Source organism: Eimeria tenella, genomic scaffold (assembly GCF_000499545.2).
Source record: "Eimeria tenella Houghton genomic scaffold, Eth_scaff87, whole genome shotgun sequence".
Lineage (NCBI taxonomy): Eukaryota > Apicomplexa > Conoidasida > Eucoccidiorida > Eimeriidae > Eimeria > Eimeria tenella.
In genome coordinates, this window is record NW_013543461.1 from 6,211 (window position 1) to 22,110 (window position 15,900).

Below are 15,900 nucleotides of genomic sequence, written 5' to 3' on the forward strand. Positions count from 1 at the left end.
GTTCTTGCAGATAGGCAGCGAAGGGATAGGGCAGGAGCAGCAGCAGCAGCAGCAGCAGTCTGCTGCTGATGGCGAACCCGGACCCTCCGCCACTGCCGCAGTAGCAGCAGCAGCCGCTGCAGCAGCAGCAGCAGTAGCCAAAATAGACTGGTTTTTATTTGAACCCTTAAATTTGAATCGGGGCTTTTTAACAAATTCACCTAAACCCTAAACCCTAAACCCTAAACCCTCGAGTCTTTACAGCCCCGCGATGCCCGCTCGCCCGTGCCTTCTGCTTGCTGCTGCTCTCTCTGCAGCAGCAGCAGCAGATTCATTTGTGGGTATCCCGGTGCCTCAGCTGCTGAGCGTGAGGCCTCCCCAGCCTGATCTGGACCCGCAGCAGCAGCAGCAGCAGCAGCTGCTGCTGCAGCAGTTCCCGCCGCAGCAACAGCTGCAAGATAGCCTCGGCGATCTTCCTGTGGGGCCACTGCAGCAGCAGCAGCACTTCCCAGGCACTCCGCTGCATCAGGTTTCGCAGCAGCTGCCCCAGCTCCCAGTACATCAGCCGCAGCAGCAGCAGCAGCAACAGCAGCCGCAGCAGGAGCCCCTGCAGCAGCTGCAGCAGCTGCCGTCCCCGCTATCTGGGCCTCTGCAGCAGCAGCTGCAGCAGCTTCCTTTGCCTCTGCAGCCTCTACAGCACCTGCAGGAGCCCCTGCAGCAGCTGCGGCTGCTGCCACAGCAGCTGCAGCAGCCCCTGCAGCAGCTGCAGCAGCCTCTGCAGCAGCTGCAGCAGCTACCTCAGCAGCTGCAGCAGCCGCTGCAGCAGCTGCAGCAGCTACCTCAGCAGCTGCAGCAGCCGCTGCAGCAGCTACCTCAGCAGCTGCAGCAGCCCCTGCAGCAGCTGCAGCAGCTGCCACAGCAGCTCCTGGGGAGTGGCATGCCTCTGGGACCTCTGGGGCTGCGGGGAGACAGCAGCAGCAGCAGCAGCAGCGACGGCAGCACCACCAAACTCTCTTTGCTGCCTCTCGAGTTTGAGGGCCTCCCGTGGGGCCCCCTGGGTCTTTTGAGGTCCCGGCTTCCTGCTGCTGAAGCTTATGGGCTGGGCAGCAGCCAGCAGCAAGCAGCAGGAGCGCTTGATGCTGCTGCTGCAGCAGCACCCGCAGCACCTGCAGCAGCAGCAGCAGCAGGCCTCTCCCCCGTTGCAGAAGCTGTGCAGACCCTCGCCCCCTTGCTGCCGCAAGAAGCAGCGCAGCAGCTAGCTGGGGACTTGCTGGGAGCAGCACCTGCGGATTTGCTGCAGCCGAAGAACGTGCTGCAGCAAGCAGCAGCGGCAGCAGTAGCAGCAACTGCAGCAGCAACTGCTGCGCTGCCACAAACCCCCTTCTTGCCAGAAGAAGAGGCCCACAAGACTGCAGAAGCAATTCTGTCGATGGCGCCTTTTGCTTCTGTGGGGGCCCCTGCTGCTGCTGACGGTGCTGCTGCTGCTGCTGCTGCACCCAACCCCGCTGCTGCTGCTGCTGCTGCACTGCAGCAGGGCTTCCTGTCTCCGACCGTGGGCACCTACGACTACCAACTGCCTGCTGCAACAGAGCCACTAAGCATCTTTCACTGATTCTAAACCCTAAACCCTAAACCCTAAACCTTGAACTTTAAAACCTAAGCTGGGGTAAGGGTTGGGTATCTTCCAGTTAGAAGCAGCTTGGCAGCAGCAAGAACGCTGCTCCCGACGTTACGTCTGCTGCTGCTGCACAAGCTGCTGCTGCTGCTGCTGCTGCTGCTGCAGCTGCTGCAGCGGCAGCTGTGAGGTGGACATACACCTCAGCAAACAAGGCCTTTCTTTCATGCCGTTTTAAACTAAAGCGCTCAAGTGCATTACTACATTCACTTTGCTGCTGCTGCTGCAGCTTCTGTTGCTGCCGCAGCTGGCGCTGCTGCTGCTGCTGCTGCTGCTGCTGGCGCTGCTGCTGCTTTTCTGGGCTTCTTTTTATGTTTCTTCTTCTTTCGTTTGAGCTGTTCCTGCAAACAAAGCAGCAGCACAGCAACAGATATTAAATAAAAACAAATAAATGAATTTAGTTAATCTAATTAAATAACAAAACAAACAAATAAGTCAATCAATCAGTTGGAAGATCTCAAAAGATGAAATCCTCTCAGACGCAAGCGGAATGCAGCAGCAGCAGCTGCTGCTGCAGCAGCAGCAGCAGCAAAAGAAGCAGCTCGTGTGCACAAGCAATTTAATTAGATTTTATTTTTATTTATTTATTTATTTATTTATTTATTTATTTATTTAGAAGCCTACGAGCATTTTCGCTTCCTGCTGCAGCCGTTTTGTCTCTATGAGCAGATTTTCCATTTTGACGCTAAGAGCCCTGAAAGCAGCAGCAGCAGCAGCAGCAGCAAAAGGCGGTGGCGATTCTTGCTGCTGCTGCTGCTGTTGCTGCTGCTTTTGCTGCTGCTGCTGCTGCTGCTGTTGGTTGTGTTGCTGTGGAGCCAGTCCAGAGGAGCACGAGACGCAGCGCAAAAATTGCCCATATAAAATTCAGGGTTTAGGGTTTAGGGTTTAGGGTTTAGGGTTTAGGGTATAGGCTTTAGGCTTGAGGGTTTACTCGGCTGCCCGCAGCAGCCCATCGGGCACTTGAGCTTCTCTTGAAACATAAATTTCCTCCTTAAGACAGAAGCAAATAAATAATAAAATTAAATTAATAAATAAATAAATAAATAAATTAATTAATAATAAAACAAAATAAATAATTTAAAAAGAATAAAAACAAAACAAAAGGCATGAGGAAATAAACAGCTTATGGCAAAAGTATATAAGGCCAAAGCAGCAGCAGCAGCAGCAGAACGAAACCCCCCGAACCCTAAACCCTAAACCCTAAGCCCTAAACCCTAATAACTAAACCCCAAACTCCGAAGCCTGAACCCTAAACTCTAAAACCCTAAACCCTAAACCCTGCCGCTTGAATGCTGCAGTAGCAGCCTTTGTTTAGCAGGCTCTTCGCCTCCAGTCAAACCCCAAACCCTAAACCCTAAACCCTAGCCCCAGACCCTAAACCCTAGCTCTAAACCCTGGCCTGCTGCTTGCCTGCAGCAGCAGCAGCTGCTTCTCGAAAACCTCCGGGTCTTCTAAAGCAGCAAGAGGGCCATTTTGTACTCGAGGAAAAGAGCTGCAGCTGCTGAGGGCCAGCAGCGGCTCCAGAGGCTCGCACAAACCCTGCAGCAAACTGCAGCAGCAGCAGCAGCAGCAGCAGCAGCAGCAGCGTTCATGGCATGTGGAGACGGAGCATGAGGCAACTTTTGCTGCTGCTGCTGCTGCTGTGGGCGCTGCGCTGCTGCCGGGCTGCTGCTGCTGCAGAGACGGGGCTCAGGCAAAAAGAGGCGTCACCATCATCGCCAACAGCAGCAGCAGCAGCAGCAGCAGCAGCAGCAGTAGAGCGTACATGTGGTGCGCTGTTTTGAATGCGTCTGCTGCTGCTTGCCGCAGCAGCCCTTCAGGGGCTCCGAGGGCCTTCGCCTCCTCCCACTCCAAACAAAGCCCCCTGAGGCACATAGAAAGCAGCAGCAGCAGCAGCAGCAACGACAGCAACAGCAGCAGCAGCAGCCATAAGAACGATAGCAGATCAGGGCATCTGGCTTTCACTGAGCTGCTGCTGCTCGCAGCAAGAGCATCAGCAACAGCATCTGCGACACCAACAGCAGCGGCGCCGGCACCGCATCAGCACCAACCTCAACAGCAGCAGCAGCAGCACCAGCAGCAGCAGCAGCAGCAGCAGCAGCAGCAGCTGACTCGAAGAGCGGCAAGGGGGGGCAGGCTTGCGAGCTGTGAATGCAGCGCAGCAACTCGAGAAGAGCTCTTTCAGCAAAAAGGAGACGGCGGCAGCACTTTAGCTGCTGCAGCAGCTCTTCATCGCAGCAGCAAACTTCCCCTTCCACCACCAAAGCAGTCAATTCCTCCAAAAAGTCCGCGTCCTGCTGCTGCTGCTGCTGCTGCTGCTGCTGCTGCTGCTGCTGCTGCTGCTGCTTTTGAGGCGACGGCGGCACCTCCTGCTGCGAGAAACGAGGAGAGTCCTCTTGCTCCTCTTGAAACTGCTGCTGCTGCTGCTGCTGCTGCTGCTCCCTTTGCCGCTCTAACCCACTCTGCTCATTGTGCATCAACTGCTCTTCTTCACTCTGCTGCTGCTGCTGCTGCTGCTCCTTCGGGCTTCCTGGTTCCTGTGCAGGTATTTCCTCCGCGGGCTGCTGCTGATGCTGCTGCTGCAGTGCTTCGCCGCTTTCTTGGGAGTCCTTCTGCTTCGTATAGCTTTGCTGCAGCTCCTCCTGAAGCACAAGGGACAGTCTAACTTGCTGCTGCTGCTGCTGCAGCAGCTGCAGCAACATTAGTGCAGAAGGCCTTTATGGCTGCACGAGCAGCAACGCAGCAGCAGCAGCAAGAACCTAGGCAGCAGCAGCAGCAAGAACCTAGGCAGCAGCAGCAGCAGAAGCACCAGCCGCTTCCACAGCAGCGCAGTCAGAGCCCTCTGCAGCAGCAGCTCCACTACCAGCAGCAGCACCGCCAGCAGCAGCAGCAAAAGCAGCATCAGCAGTGCCAGCAGCAGCAGCAGCGCCGCCAGCAGCAGTACTAGCAGGAGCAGCAGCAGCACCACTACCGCCGCCTGCGCCAGCAGCAGCACTACAAGCAGCAGCAGCAGCAGCAGCAGCAGCAGCAGCGCCAAGAGCAGCAGCAGCAGCAACGACAACAACAGCAACAGCAACAACGTCAACAACAACAACAACAGCAGCAACAGCAAAAACAGCAGCAGCAGCAGCAGCAGCAGCAGCAGCAGCAGCAAACGCACGGCAAACAGCAGCGCGCGCCTGATGTGGGCCTCTACGCGGAGCCTTTTGGTTTCTCTCTGCAGCAAAGCTTCCGCGCGGCAGTCCAGCGGAGAGCCTTCGGTTTCGCGATAAGCCTGACAAACAGCTAGCCAGCAGCTAGCCAACAGCTAGCCAACAGCTAGCCAACAGCTAGCTAGCTAGCTAGCTAGCTAGCTAGTAGCTAGCTGCTAGCTAGCTGCCAGTTAGCTAGCAGCTAGCCAACAGCTAGCCAACAGCTAGCCAACAGCTAGCTAGCTAGCTTGCTAGCTGGCTAGCTTGCTAGCTAGCTAGCTGGCTAGCTAGTAGCTACTGCTAGTTGGCTACCAGTTAGCTAGCAGCTAGCCAACAGCTAGCCAACGGCTAGCTAGCTAGCAAGCTAGCTAGCTAGATAGATAGTAGGTAGCTAGTAGCTAGCTGCTAGTTAGCTGCCAGTTAGCTAGCAGCTGGCCATCAGGTAGCCAACAGCTAGTCAGAAGCCAGCCAACAGCTAGCCAGCAGCTAGCTAGTAGCTAGCCGCTAGTTAGCTAGTAGCTAGCCGCTACTTAGCTGCCAGCTAGCTGCCAGCTAGCCATCAGCTAGCTATCAGTTAGCTACCAGCTACTTAACAGCTGCCGGCTAGTCATTAGCTATTCAACAGCTAGCCACCAGCTAGCTATCAGCTAGCCGTTTAGTAGAAGCAGCAGGAGCACCAAAAACAGCAGCAGCAAAAGCAGCAGCAGCAAAAACAGCAGCAGCAAAAGCAGCAGCAGCAAAAGCAGCAGCAGCAGCAGCAGCAGCAGCAGCAGCGTACCTGCTGCAGAGCATCTAGGGTTCCTTCTTCAAAAGCAGCAACAAGCCGCTGCTCCGCCGCCAGCGAGGAACGCTGCGCAAGGTCACACCTGCGCAGCAGCAGCAGCAGCAACCGCAGCAGCAGCAACAGCAGCAACAGCAACAGCAGCAGCAGCTGCAAGCAACCTGACTGGCATCAGTCTAGACTTGGCAAGGGTTTTTCTGCGAAGAGGCGAAACGCCACTTTTCCCAAAACCGCTGAGGGATTGATTTTAACTTTAAACCAAGGGTTTAGGGTTCAGGGTTTAGGGTTTAGGGTTTACCAGGTGATGAGCTTGTCGCAGTCTGTCGATTCGGGGGTTTCAAAAACCCAAAAGAGACGCACAGCTTCCTGAGACAAATTAGGTAGCAGAACTTTCAAGAGTTCAGGGTTTAGGGTTTACGACAAGGGTTTAGGGTTTAGGGTTTAGGGTTTAGGGTTAGGGTTTGCCTTGGCGTAGAACTCCAAAGTGAAAGAACAGAGGTAGCGCATGCGTTTATAAGAAAAGGCGATGCCAGTTAGTGGGCAGCGCTCTGCTGCTGCTGCTGCTTCCAGCAGCGCGCGGCAGTCGTCTTCCTGCAGCAGCAGCAGCAGCAGCAGCAGCAGCTAGGCAAAGTCCACCCTGGAAGAAGGTGGAGATGCAGCGACAGCAGTGGCAACAGCAACAGCAGCGGCAACAGCAACAGCAGCAACAGCACTAGCAGTAGCAGTAGCAGCAGCAGCAGTAGCAGCAGCAGCAGCAGCAGCAGCAGCAGCAACACTCACAGCAGCAAGAGCTGCTGCAGTGTGTCCCCTCGCGTTCTTCGCCTCCACTGGGACCCCCAGGCCCAGTACGGCCTTTACTGTTTCGAGAGATCCTCCAGCAGCAGCTGCAGCAGCAGCAGTAGCAGCAGCGGCAGCAGCAGCAGCAGCAGCAGCGGCAGGAATGCTAGGCCTCTGGTGGCTCTCGACACGAAGATAAAACGATCAGACCAGCGGAGTCAACAGCAGCAGCAGCAGCAGCAGCAACAGCAACAGCAAATGCGTCCGTGGCCACAACAACTCTAGCTACAGCAGCAGCAGCAGCAGCAGCAGCAGCTACAGCAGCAGCAGCAGCAGCCGCTGCTGCTAACCTTGGTGCAGCAAAGTGTTTCCGAAGAGGTCAGTGTCAAAAGGAGAAAGCCCCGCCTTCAGCAGCAAATGCAAAATGCGCGTGTGGCCCTTGAATGCTGCCCAGTGGCTGCACACAAACCCTAAACCCTAAACACTAAACCCTAAACCCTAAACCCTAATTTTATGAGGAGCGCTCTGAATGAGTTCAAGAGCAGTACGCTGCAGCAGCTCTTTCCAAAGCTGCCTGCTGCACCCGACTGCATGCCGCTAAGGGTTTAGGCTTTAGGTCCTAGGGTTTAGGGTTTAGGGTTTAGGGTTTAGGGTTTGGGATGCAGAACTCAGGGTTAGAAGCCACACAGAGGAGAGTACTTTCTCCTTGCTGGCCGAGCACGAGGAGATTGCTTCTGGTGTTCCCCTGAGGCTGCTGCTGCTGTTGTTGCTGCTGTTGTTGCTGCTGTTTGTGGTGTTGCTGTTCCTGCTGCTGCTGCTGTTCCTGCTGCTGTTGCTGCTGCTGCTGCTGATGCCGCCGCTCCATTGCTCCCCTGTTGCTGCTGCGGCTCTTGCTGCTGCGCCGACGCTGCTGCTGCTGCTGCTGAGGCCGGCGCTGGCTTCTCGGGCGGCGCTGCAGCAGCAGCAGCAGCGGCTGCCGCCGAAGCTGCAGCAGCAGCAGCAGCTGCAGCTGCTGCTGCGCGAGCTGCAGCAGAGGGGACCTCTTCGGGGGCCTTCTGCACATGGTGCAGCCTTCTGTCTCTTGCTTGCTGCCTCCTTTGCTGCTCCTGCTGCAGCAGCTGCTGCAGCTGTGGCGGCAGCTCCCACGGCTGCGCCTCGATGGAGAGCTGCTGATGCTGCTGCTGCTGTTGTTGTTGTTGCTGCTGCTGCTGCTGCTGCAGCTGCAGCAGGGGTTCTGCTGCCCCGCAGCTCAGCAGCTGCCGCACCAGCAGCTCGTTGCCATTGACCACCGCCCACTGCAGCGCAGTCCACTGCCCCGCGCCCTGCAGCGCCAAACCCTAAACCCTAATCCCTAAACCCTAAACCCTAGACGGTCAGCCCTAAACCCTAAACCCTAAACCCCAAATCGTGAAGCCCAATGTGCCTTTTAAAGGGCCGGCGCTGACGAGAGAAACGGCGTTTGAAGCAAGAGCTCGCGGCCCAGGGTTTAGGGTTTAGGGTTTAGGGTTTAGGGTTTAGGGTTTACTTCGACTGCGGGGTCTGCGCCTTCCTTGAGGAGCGCAAGGGCCCTTTCTGTGCTGTTTGCTTCTGCTGCTTCCAACAGCCTTTTGCTGCTTCTTTCTTTCTTTTCTTTTTTCGTCAGCAGCTGCTCCTCAAGAGTGTCCAGCTCGGGGGCTTGGATCAGCCCCTCCATTGCAGCAAACCCTGCTGCTGCTGCTGCTGCTGTTGCTGGCGCTGCAGCAGCAGCAGCAGCTGCTGCTGCTGTCGCTGCTGCTGCTGCCCCCGCAGCTGGGCGTGCTGCAGTTGCTGCCCTTGCAGCAGCGGGTGCTGCAGTTGCTGGGGCTGGTGCTGCTGTTGCTGAGGCAGCAGCAGCAGCTGCTGCTGCTGCTCAGATTTAGCTGCCCGTCCTGCAGCTGCTGCTCTGACGAAGAGGAGCTCAGTGCTAGGGTTTAGGGTTTAGGGCCTAGAGGGCACAGGATTTAAGGGGTCTAGGGTTTGCTGCTGCACCTCGCTGCAGACGGGCAGCAGCAGCGCCACTTGTGTTGCAGCAAAGGTGTCTTGCTGTGGAGCAGCCTCAGCAGCAGCAGCAGCAAGAGCAGCAGCAGCAGCAAGAGCAGCAGCAGCAGCAAGAGCAGCAGCAGCAGATCGTCAGCTATTTTCTCTGTCTCTTGCTCATTTTTTGTGTAGCTGCGCCTCTGCCGCCCTTAGGGGGGCTTTCATAGATCTTCTTCGGAATGAGAAAAGAGCCAAATGAGGGTTTAGGGTTTAGCGTTTGGGGTTTAGGGTTTAGGGTTTAGGGTTCCCCGGCGGAACGGGTTCCCCAAGAGATTTCCCCTGCTGCACTTATCGGCTAGTTTAGGGTCTGCAGCTAACCCAAGTACTTCTGTAGCAGCAGCAGCGGCAGCAACAGCTGCAGGAGCTACAGCAGCACTAGCAACAGCAGCCGCAACATCAGCAGCAGCAACAGCAGCAGCAGGGCTTCGAGGAGCCCCGGTAAGGGCGGCGGCAGCAAACCGTGATCCGTAACCTCCAAACCCTAAGCCCTGAGCAGTGTGTTGACCAAATACAAATTTTTTGATAGTTAAAGAAAAGGGGATTAGGGTTTAGGGTTTAGGGTTTAGGGTTTAGGGCGTTGGGTTTTGGCCGGCACTGCAGGTGAGCGCAACACCGCAGCAGCAGCAGCAGCGGTCGGCGGAGGCCCAGTGGTTTGTCTAAGAGGGAAGCAGCTAAACCCTAAACCCTAAACCCTAAACCCTAAACCCTAAAGTCCTTCAGTGCCTTTTGTCCCGTCTGTTGTTTCAAGGGTTTCCCGCTCAAGGTGACCTTGGGGTCACCAGAGGCCTCAGAACCAGCAGCAAGTTGCTGCTGCTGCTGCTGCTGCTGCTGTCGCCGCTGCTGCTGTTTCTGCCGCTGCATTGAGTGCCTCAAAAACAAGAACAAACACATCTTTTTATTCAACCAACCCCCCAAACCCTAAACCCTAAACCCTAAACCCTGCCTGGGCGCTGCAGCAGCTAGCCACCGAGACGCAAGACAGAGGCACGGCGGCAGCTACGCACCCCAGCAAATTGCAAACTGAGGGTTTGCGGTTTAGAGATAAGGGTTTAGGGTTTACAATCTAGGGTCTAGGGTTTGCATCAAACGGGTTAGGACTTGAAAGCCCTCCACTGCTACGCATACACTCCTACTGCGCAGCGGTGGGAGTTTGCCTGCTAGCAGCAGCAGCTAGCAGAAGCAGCAACAGCAGCAGGAACAGCATCGACGGCAGCAGCAACAGCAGCAGGAACAGCAGTGACAGCAGGAGCAGCAGCAGAACAGCATCTGCTGCTCGCGATCCCCTCAGGGAGCATCTGGCAGCAGCAGCAGCCGCAGTGCCTGCAAGATCGGCATAAGCCAGAAGCAGCAGCAGCAGCAACAGCAGCAGCTGCAATCGCCACAGCAGCATCCACAGCCACAGCCACAGCAGCGGCCACGGCAACAGCAGCAGCTCCAGCCACAGCAGCAGCAGCAACTCAGCCGCCGCCGCAGCCACAGCAGCAGCAGCAACTCAGCAGCCGCCGCAGCCACAGCAGCAGCAGCAGCAGCAAAATGACGCGGGAGGGGCCTTTGTTTGAGAGCAGCCGCCTACGAGCTGCGCTGAGCGCGGAAGCAGCAGCAGCAAATTTGCGGTTTACAAAAATAGTAGAAGAAGCAACTCGAAAGGCAGAAGAGCTGCAAACCCTAACCTCTCTCGTCGCTCAGCTGAGGTTTCCCAAACCCTAAACCCTAAACCCTTAACCCTAATCCCTCAAAGACGCGCACTGCGCCGCATCCACGCCCCTTTTCAGCTTCAGTCTAGAAGCTAGGGTTTAGGGTTTAGGGTTTCTACTGAAGGGAAGCTCGAGGGATGCCCTAGCGCCACCACATTAGGGTTTAGGGTTTAGGGTTTGCTGCAGGGAGAAGCTAAGTGAGACAAAGGAAGAACAGCTTTCGCTAAAAGCCTTTAATGCCTCTAAAGGAAATAAGCTGAAGGCTTTACGCAGAGAGTTAGCAGCAGGTAAACCCTAAACCCTAAACCCTAAACCCTAAACCCCAATTCCTCAAGTTCACACCCCAAACCCTGAACGCTAAACCCTCTACTGCAAACCGCAAACCCTAAACCCTAAACCCTCAACGCCTACTTCCGAAAAGCCGCAGATCCACACCCCAAACCCTAAACCCTTAATCCCCCACTTCAAACCCCAAACCCTAAACCCTAAACCCTCAGCGCCTACTTCAGAAAGGCCGCAGGAAGTGCAGCAGCCGGCGTTGGCTAGCACTAAGAGGTAGGGCTGGCCTTTGAGGGTTTAGGGTTTAGGGTTTAGTGGTTAACTTCGCAGAGAAAAAAGAAAAGGAAGAGGAGGAGTCTCGCCTCTTGTCTACTAAGCGTTACAGAGACGGCCTGTAACAAACCCTAAACCCTAAACCCTAAACCCTAAACCCTGAACCCTCGTGAAATAAATACACAGGGTTTGCAGGGCAAGTACTGTGGCCCTTGCTGCTGCTAATGCTGCTGCTGCTGGCCCTCTTCGTGCTGCCAGTTCGCTATCTGCCACTGCTGCAGCTGTTGCTGCTGCTGCTGTAGCTGCTGCTGCTGCTGCCGTAGCTGCTGCTGCTGTAGCTGCTGCTACTGTAGCTGCTGCTGCTGTAGCTGCTGCTGCTGTAGCTCCTGCTGCTGCTGCTTCAACAGGAAACGGGAAAATGAGCTGGTCAACAAGGAGATATCTCGCCTCCACCTGCGCATCAGAAACACTGTAAACCCTTAACCCTAAACCCTAAACCCTAAACCCCAAACCCTAAAACCAGAAAACATAGAAGGGTATTCTTTTCGTGCTGCTTACTTGGGGTTTGTTGTTCAGGGTCTAGGGTTTAGAGACGCTCCACCTGTGCTGACCAATCAGGGTTTAGGGTTTAGGGTTTAGGGTTTTGGTGGGCCCCATTTGTGCGGTCTCCAGCGAGCTGAAGTGACGAAGAGGCAGCAAGCGTGGCAGGTGAGACTGCAGCAGCAGCAGCAGCAGCTGTGCTGGCAGTTGTAGCAGCAGCAGCACGTTTGCTCGAAGCAGCAGCAGCAGCAGCAGCAGCAGCAGTTTGCATGGCGTGTACTTGCTGCTGCAGCTGGCAGCTCAGGAGAAGCACCGGCTGCAGATACAAACGCTTTGCTTCCTCAAGAAAAAAGATGAGCTGACGGTACAGCTGCTGCTGCTGCTGCTGTTGCTGCTGTTGCTGCTGCTGCTGCTGTTGCTGCTGTTCCTACTCCCGCCTTCTGTTATTGTTGCTGCTGGAGGAGGAGCTGCGTTTTGGTACTACCGCTGCGGCACTTTGCTGCTGCTGCTGCTGCTGCTGCTGCTGAAGGTGCTGTCTCAGCTTGAAAGACACGACGCATTCTAGTGCTGCCGGTGCTGCTGCTGCTGCTGTTGCTGCTGCTGCTGTGGCCGCAGAGGGCGAATCAAAAGGCAAGAGGAAAACAAATCCAGACCCAGGCAAGCCCCAAACCCTAAACCCTAAACCCTAAATGGAGCTTTGTGGGTGCCACTGCCACGCACGGCAGTGCTCTCTACAGCTGCAAACGCCTGCTGCGACTCCACATTGCTGCTGCTGCTGCTGCTGCTGCTTCAGAAGGCGATGTCTGAGCTGCTAACGAGCTTCAAGAAGACACGCAAAGTAACTGTGGTGAGCCCTCACGCCTTTGCTGTCACCTGCTGCTGCAGCAGCAGCAGCTTCTGCTGCTGCTGCTGCGCCAAATCCATGCTTTTGCTGCTGCAGCTCTACAAATGTGCTGCTGCTGCTGCTATATCATGTGCTACTGCTGCTACTACATAATGCGCTGCTGCTGCTGCTGCTGCTGCTGCTTCTCAAGGTTTCAAGCTAAGCCGCCGCAGCGCCTCCCCGCCTTCTGCACGTTTGCTGCAGCAGATTAGCAGAACAGCAGCTAGCTAGGTGGCTAGCTAGCTAGCTAGCTAGCTAGCTATCTAGCTAGCTACAGCTCAGCTAGCCGCTGCTGCAGGTAGATAGCAGCTAGCTAGCCAGCCACGCCTCAGCCAGCCGCTGCGGCAGCTAGCTGCCAGCTAGCTACCAGCTAGCTAGCTGGTAGTTAGCTGCTAGCTAGCTATAACTGGCTAGCTAGCTAGCTAGCTAGCTAGCTAGCTAGCCAGCTAGCTAGCTGAGCTTCAACAGTTACAACTTTTAGTTTATTCATTCCCGACGTATATCCCTTGGCTGCACTTGCGCTGAAGCTGCTGCTACTCTCCTTGCTGCGGCTCTCCCTGCTGCTGCCTTTGCTGTTGCTGTTGCTGTTGCTGCTGCTACTGCTGCTGTTGCTGCTGCTGTTGCTGCGTAGCTAGCTCTTTCTGCGGCAATCTTCCGCCGCAAGCCAGCGCTCTGGCTGTCGCAGCAGCAGCAGCAGCAGCAGCTGCTGCTGCTGCTAGCCCCTCTGAGGGTTTAGGGTTTAGGGTTTAGGCGGCCTGCCAAACCACCGCCAAGCACTGCAGCACAGCAGCAAGAGGCAGCCGCTGGCTGGCAGCTAAAGGGCGGCCTGGGGGCCCCCTGGCGAGGACCATGGCCCTTGTTTGCTGCTTCTTGACAAAGAAAGAAAAAGGTGCTGCTGCTGCTGCTGCTGCTGCTGCTTGTTTTGCTGCTGCTTGCCTTGCTGCTGCTGCTGCGCGCGGCGACACGGCGCCGTCCGAGCTCGAGTCGCTCACGAGAGCAGCAGTGCGCTGCTGCCAAGGGAGGAGACTTGCTGCTGCTGCTGCTGCTGCTGCTGTTGTTGCTACTGCTGCCGCTCTTGTTGTTGCTGCTGCTGCTGCTGTTTCTGCTGCTGCTGCCGTTGCAGGGACGTGCGCAGCAGGTGGCTGGCGCGTTTCCGCGCTGCCGTCGACGTCCTGCTGCTGCTGCTGCTGCTGCGGCTGCTGCTGCTGCTGCTGCTCTTCTTGCCGGGGGCAGGCCATCATGCCTGGCCGCATGCTGCTGTTCTGCTGCAGCCTGCAGCACACTAAAGCCTCAGGGTTTAGGGTTTAGGGTTCAGAGTTTAGGGTTTTTCCCGGTGGACGCGTTTTCCGTTGAGATTTCAGTGTTGCTGCAGCTGCTGCTGCATTTGCTGCAGCTGCTGCTGCGCTTGGTGCTGCTGCACCTTCTGCTGCTGCCGAGCGTGGCTACTGAGTAAGAAGAGCGCACGTGAGAGGGCCCTAAACCCGAAATCAGTGTATAGCGCGCGTGTCTGGCGAGTAAACCCTGATTTAGGGTTTAGGGTTTAGGGTTTGTGTAAAACAAAATCTAATGAGAGCTAAATAAAGCCGACGACGGGGCTCGAACCCGCGACCACGAGGTTAAGAGCCTCGCGCTCTACCGACTGAGCTACACCGGCACGGCTGTCTCCCAAACCCTAAACCCTAAACCCTAAACCCTCACTGGGGATCCTAAGCCCTAAACCGCCACACAAATACCCTGCTGAGAAGGCGCAGTATAGCTCTTTGTTTGTCTTTCTAAATTATGTATCACTCCTCTGCATGTGCGCACACTTGCTGCTGCAGTTTCTGCTGCTGCTGCTGCTGCTGCTGCTGTGGACGCGTTGTGGTGCCCCAGCTGCTGCTCATCGAACTCAATTTCTTTTTGAAGAAATATATATTACTTTTTAAAGTTTTATTATTAATGATTAATTAATTCTTTTCCTTTTTGTTTTGCTGCTCGCGTGGCCTGCAGCTGCGCATACACCCAGACCCCCAGGAGTAGTTATGGGGTGTGGGCTGTTTGAACTCTTTCTTTTTCTGCTTCTTTGCCTTAATTTATGTTAATTTTAAACTACATTTTTATTCATTTCAATTTATTAATTTAAATAAATCAAAAGACGCGTCGTTTCCGTGTTTTCGCCGCCACAAGGACCATCTTGCATCACGACGGGGTTTCAGATCTTTTCATGTTTTCCTGCAAACCTGACATGCATATCTGCGTTCGTTTTCTCTTAATTTCGATTACTCATTAAAAATTAATTCTTTATTTTAATTTAATTTAATTTAAAATTTAAAATTAATTTATATTCGCGCTTTTCATTCACATTAACCCCAACAGACAACAGAGCCGCCCCCGGTGCATTCAGGAAAATGAAAAGCATTTATTAATAACTTTGCACTTATTTCTAAATTTAATTTCGTAAAATTAAAAGTTTTATAATTTCGCATTCACTTTTAAATTTATATTTTTAAAATTAAAATTATTTTTCTCCTTTTGTTCACAGCTAAGCGCCACGAGCCACTCAATTGACCTACAGCCGTCCATAGTGCCACAGGCTATACCTGTGCTACAGCTAGCTAGCTAGCCAGCTAGCTAGCTGCAGCTGGCCAGCTAGCCAACAAACTAGCCAGCCAGCTGCGTCCGCCTTCGCGCCAGCAGCCTCTAGCCGCGAGCTGCACAGCCTCACAGCCTCCCCCTTCAGCAGCTAGCTAGCTAGTTAGCTAGCTAGCTAGCTGGCCAGATAGCTAGCTAGAGAACTATACAGGCACGGAGCTGGCTACGTAGGTAGGCAGCTAGCTAGGTGGCTAGCTGCCTAGCTGCCCAGCTAGCTAGCTGGGGTGCCGCGAAGGTATACTACCCACGGTACTCCACATACCCTGCTGCAGCAGCAGCAGCATCTGCTGCTGCAGCTGCTACGTGCAGCGCCTCTCCACAGCAGTAGATTATCTAAAGGGCAGTTGCTGCGCATCTATGCGCAGCAGCAGAAGCAGCAGCAGCAGCTGAAAGGCAGCTGCTTTTCCCGCTGCTGCCTTTGTCTCCAGCGTGTTGCTGCTGCCTGTCGCTGCTGCTGCTGCTGCTGCTGCTGCTGCTTGCAGCTGCTGCTGCTATTGGACGACGCTGAAGCATCATCTAGAACAGTGCAGGGCTGCTGGCTAGCCACCACTGCATGTAGCTAACTGGCCACCTAGCTAGCCAGTCAGCTAGGCACCCAGCTAGCTAGCTAAAAAGCTAGCTAGCTACCGAGCTGGGTGACCAGCTAGCTACCTAGCCAGCCAGCTAGCTAGCTAGCTAGGTATCCAGCTAGCTAGCTAGCTAGGTGTCCAGCTAGCTAGCTTAAAAGCTAGCTAGCTAGCGAGCCAGGTAGCCAGCTACCTAGCTAAAAAGCTAGCTAGCTGGCGAGCTAGGTAGCCAGCTAGCTAGCTAGCCAGCTAGCTAGCTAGCTCGCCAGCTAGCTAGCTAGCTAGGAAGAAGTTCTTTGCTGTTTCTGCGCTAGCTGGTGCGCACAGGCACTACGGCGCGGGTACTCAGCAGCGCTGAGGTGGCTAGCTGTGGCTAGCTGCAGTGGCTAGCTAGCCACAGTAGCTAGCTAGCCACTTTGGCTAGCTAGCCGCTGTAACTAACTAGCCACTGTGGCTAGCTAGCCGCCGCGGCTAGCTAGCCGCTGTAGCGAGCTAGCCACGATTGCTGGTTGGCTAGCCACTGCAGCTGGCTAGCTGCTGTTTACGGCTAGCCAGCCACTGGAGCTAGCTAGCCAC

At 55.2% G+C, this 15,900-nt stretch overlaps 4 protein-coding genes across 4 annotated transcripts; 2 read left to right on the forward strand and 2 right to left on the reverse strand.

The window, feature by feature from the left end:
- Window positions 1–250: 250 nt before the first annotated feature.
- ETH_00013560 (uncharacterized protein) lies at window positions 251–1,591 on the forward strand (the record flags this gene model as incomplete). Its single annotated transcript, XM_013378437.1, has 1 exon — window positions 251–1,591. One exon carries the CDS (start codon window positions 251–253, stop codon window positions 1,589–1,591), a length of 1,341 nt encoding a protein of 446 aa, XP_013233891.1.
- A 269-nt stretch (window positions 1,592–1,860) lies between these two features.
- ETH_00013565 (Ankyrin repeat-containing protein, related) lies at window positions 1,861–8,096 on the reverse strand (the record flags this gene model as incomplete). The annotated part of the gene is made up of 11 exons (XM_013378438.1): window positions 1,861–1,995; window positions 2,279–2,348; window positions 3,420–3,518; window positions 3,656–4,296; window positions 4,815–4,928; window positions 5,624–5,711; window positions 5,925–5,992; window positions 6,407–6,510; window positions 6,754–6,860; window positions 7,103–7,725; window positions 7,929–8,096. 11 exons carry the CDS (start codon window positions 8,094–8,096, stop codon window positions 1,861–1,863), a joined length of 2,217 nt encoding a protein of 738 aa, XP_013233892.1.
- Window positions 8,097–9,991: 1,895 nt separating this feature from the next.
- Window positions 9,992–10,829, forward strand: ETH_00013570 (uncharacterized protein; the record flags this gene model as incomplete). Its single annotated transcript, XM_013378439.1, has 3 exons — window positions 9,992–10,149; window positions 10,339–10,439; window positions 10,762–10,829. 3 exons carry the CDS (start codon window positions 9,992–9,994, stop codon window positions 10,827–10,829), a joined length of 327 nt encoding a protein of 108 aa, XP_013233893.1.
- A 2,044-nt stretch (window positions 10,830–12,873) lies between these two features.
- Window positions 12,874–13,380, reverse strand: ETH_00013575 (uncharacterized protein; the record flags this gene model as incomplete). Its single annotated transcript, XM_013378440.1, has 1 exon — window positions 12,874–13,380. One exon carries the CDS (start codon window positions 13,378–13,380, stop codon window positions 12,874–12,876), a length of 507 nt encoding a protein of 168 aa, XP_013233894.1.
- Between the last annotated feature and the right edge of the window lie 2,520 nt (window positions 13,381–15,900).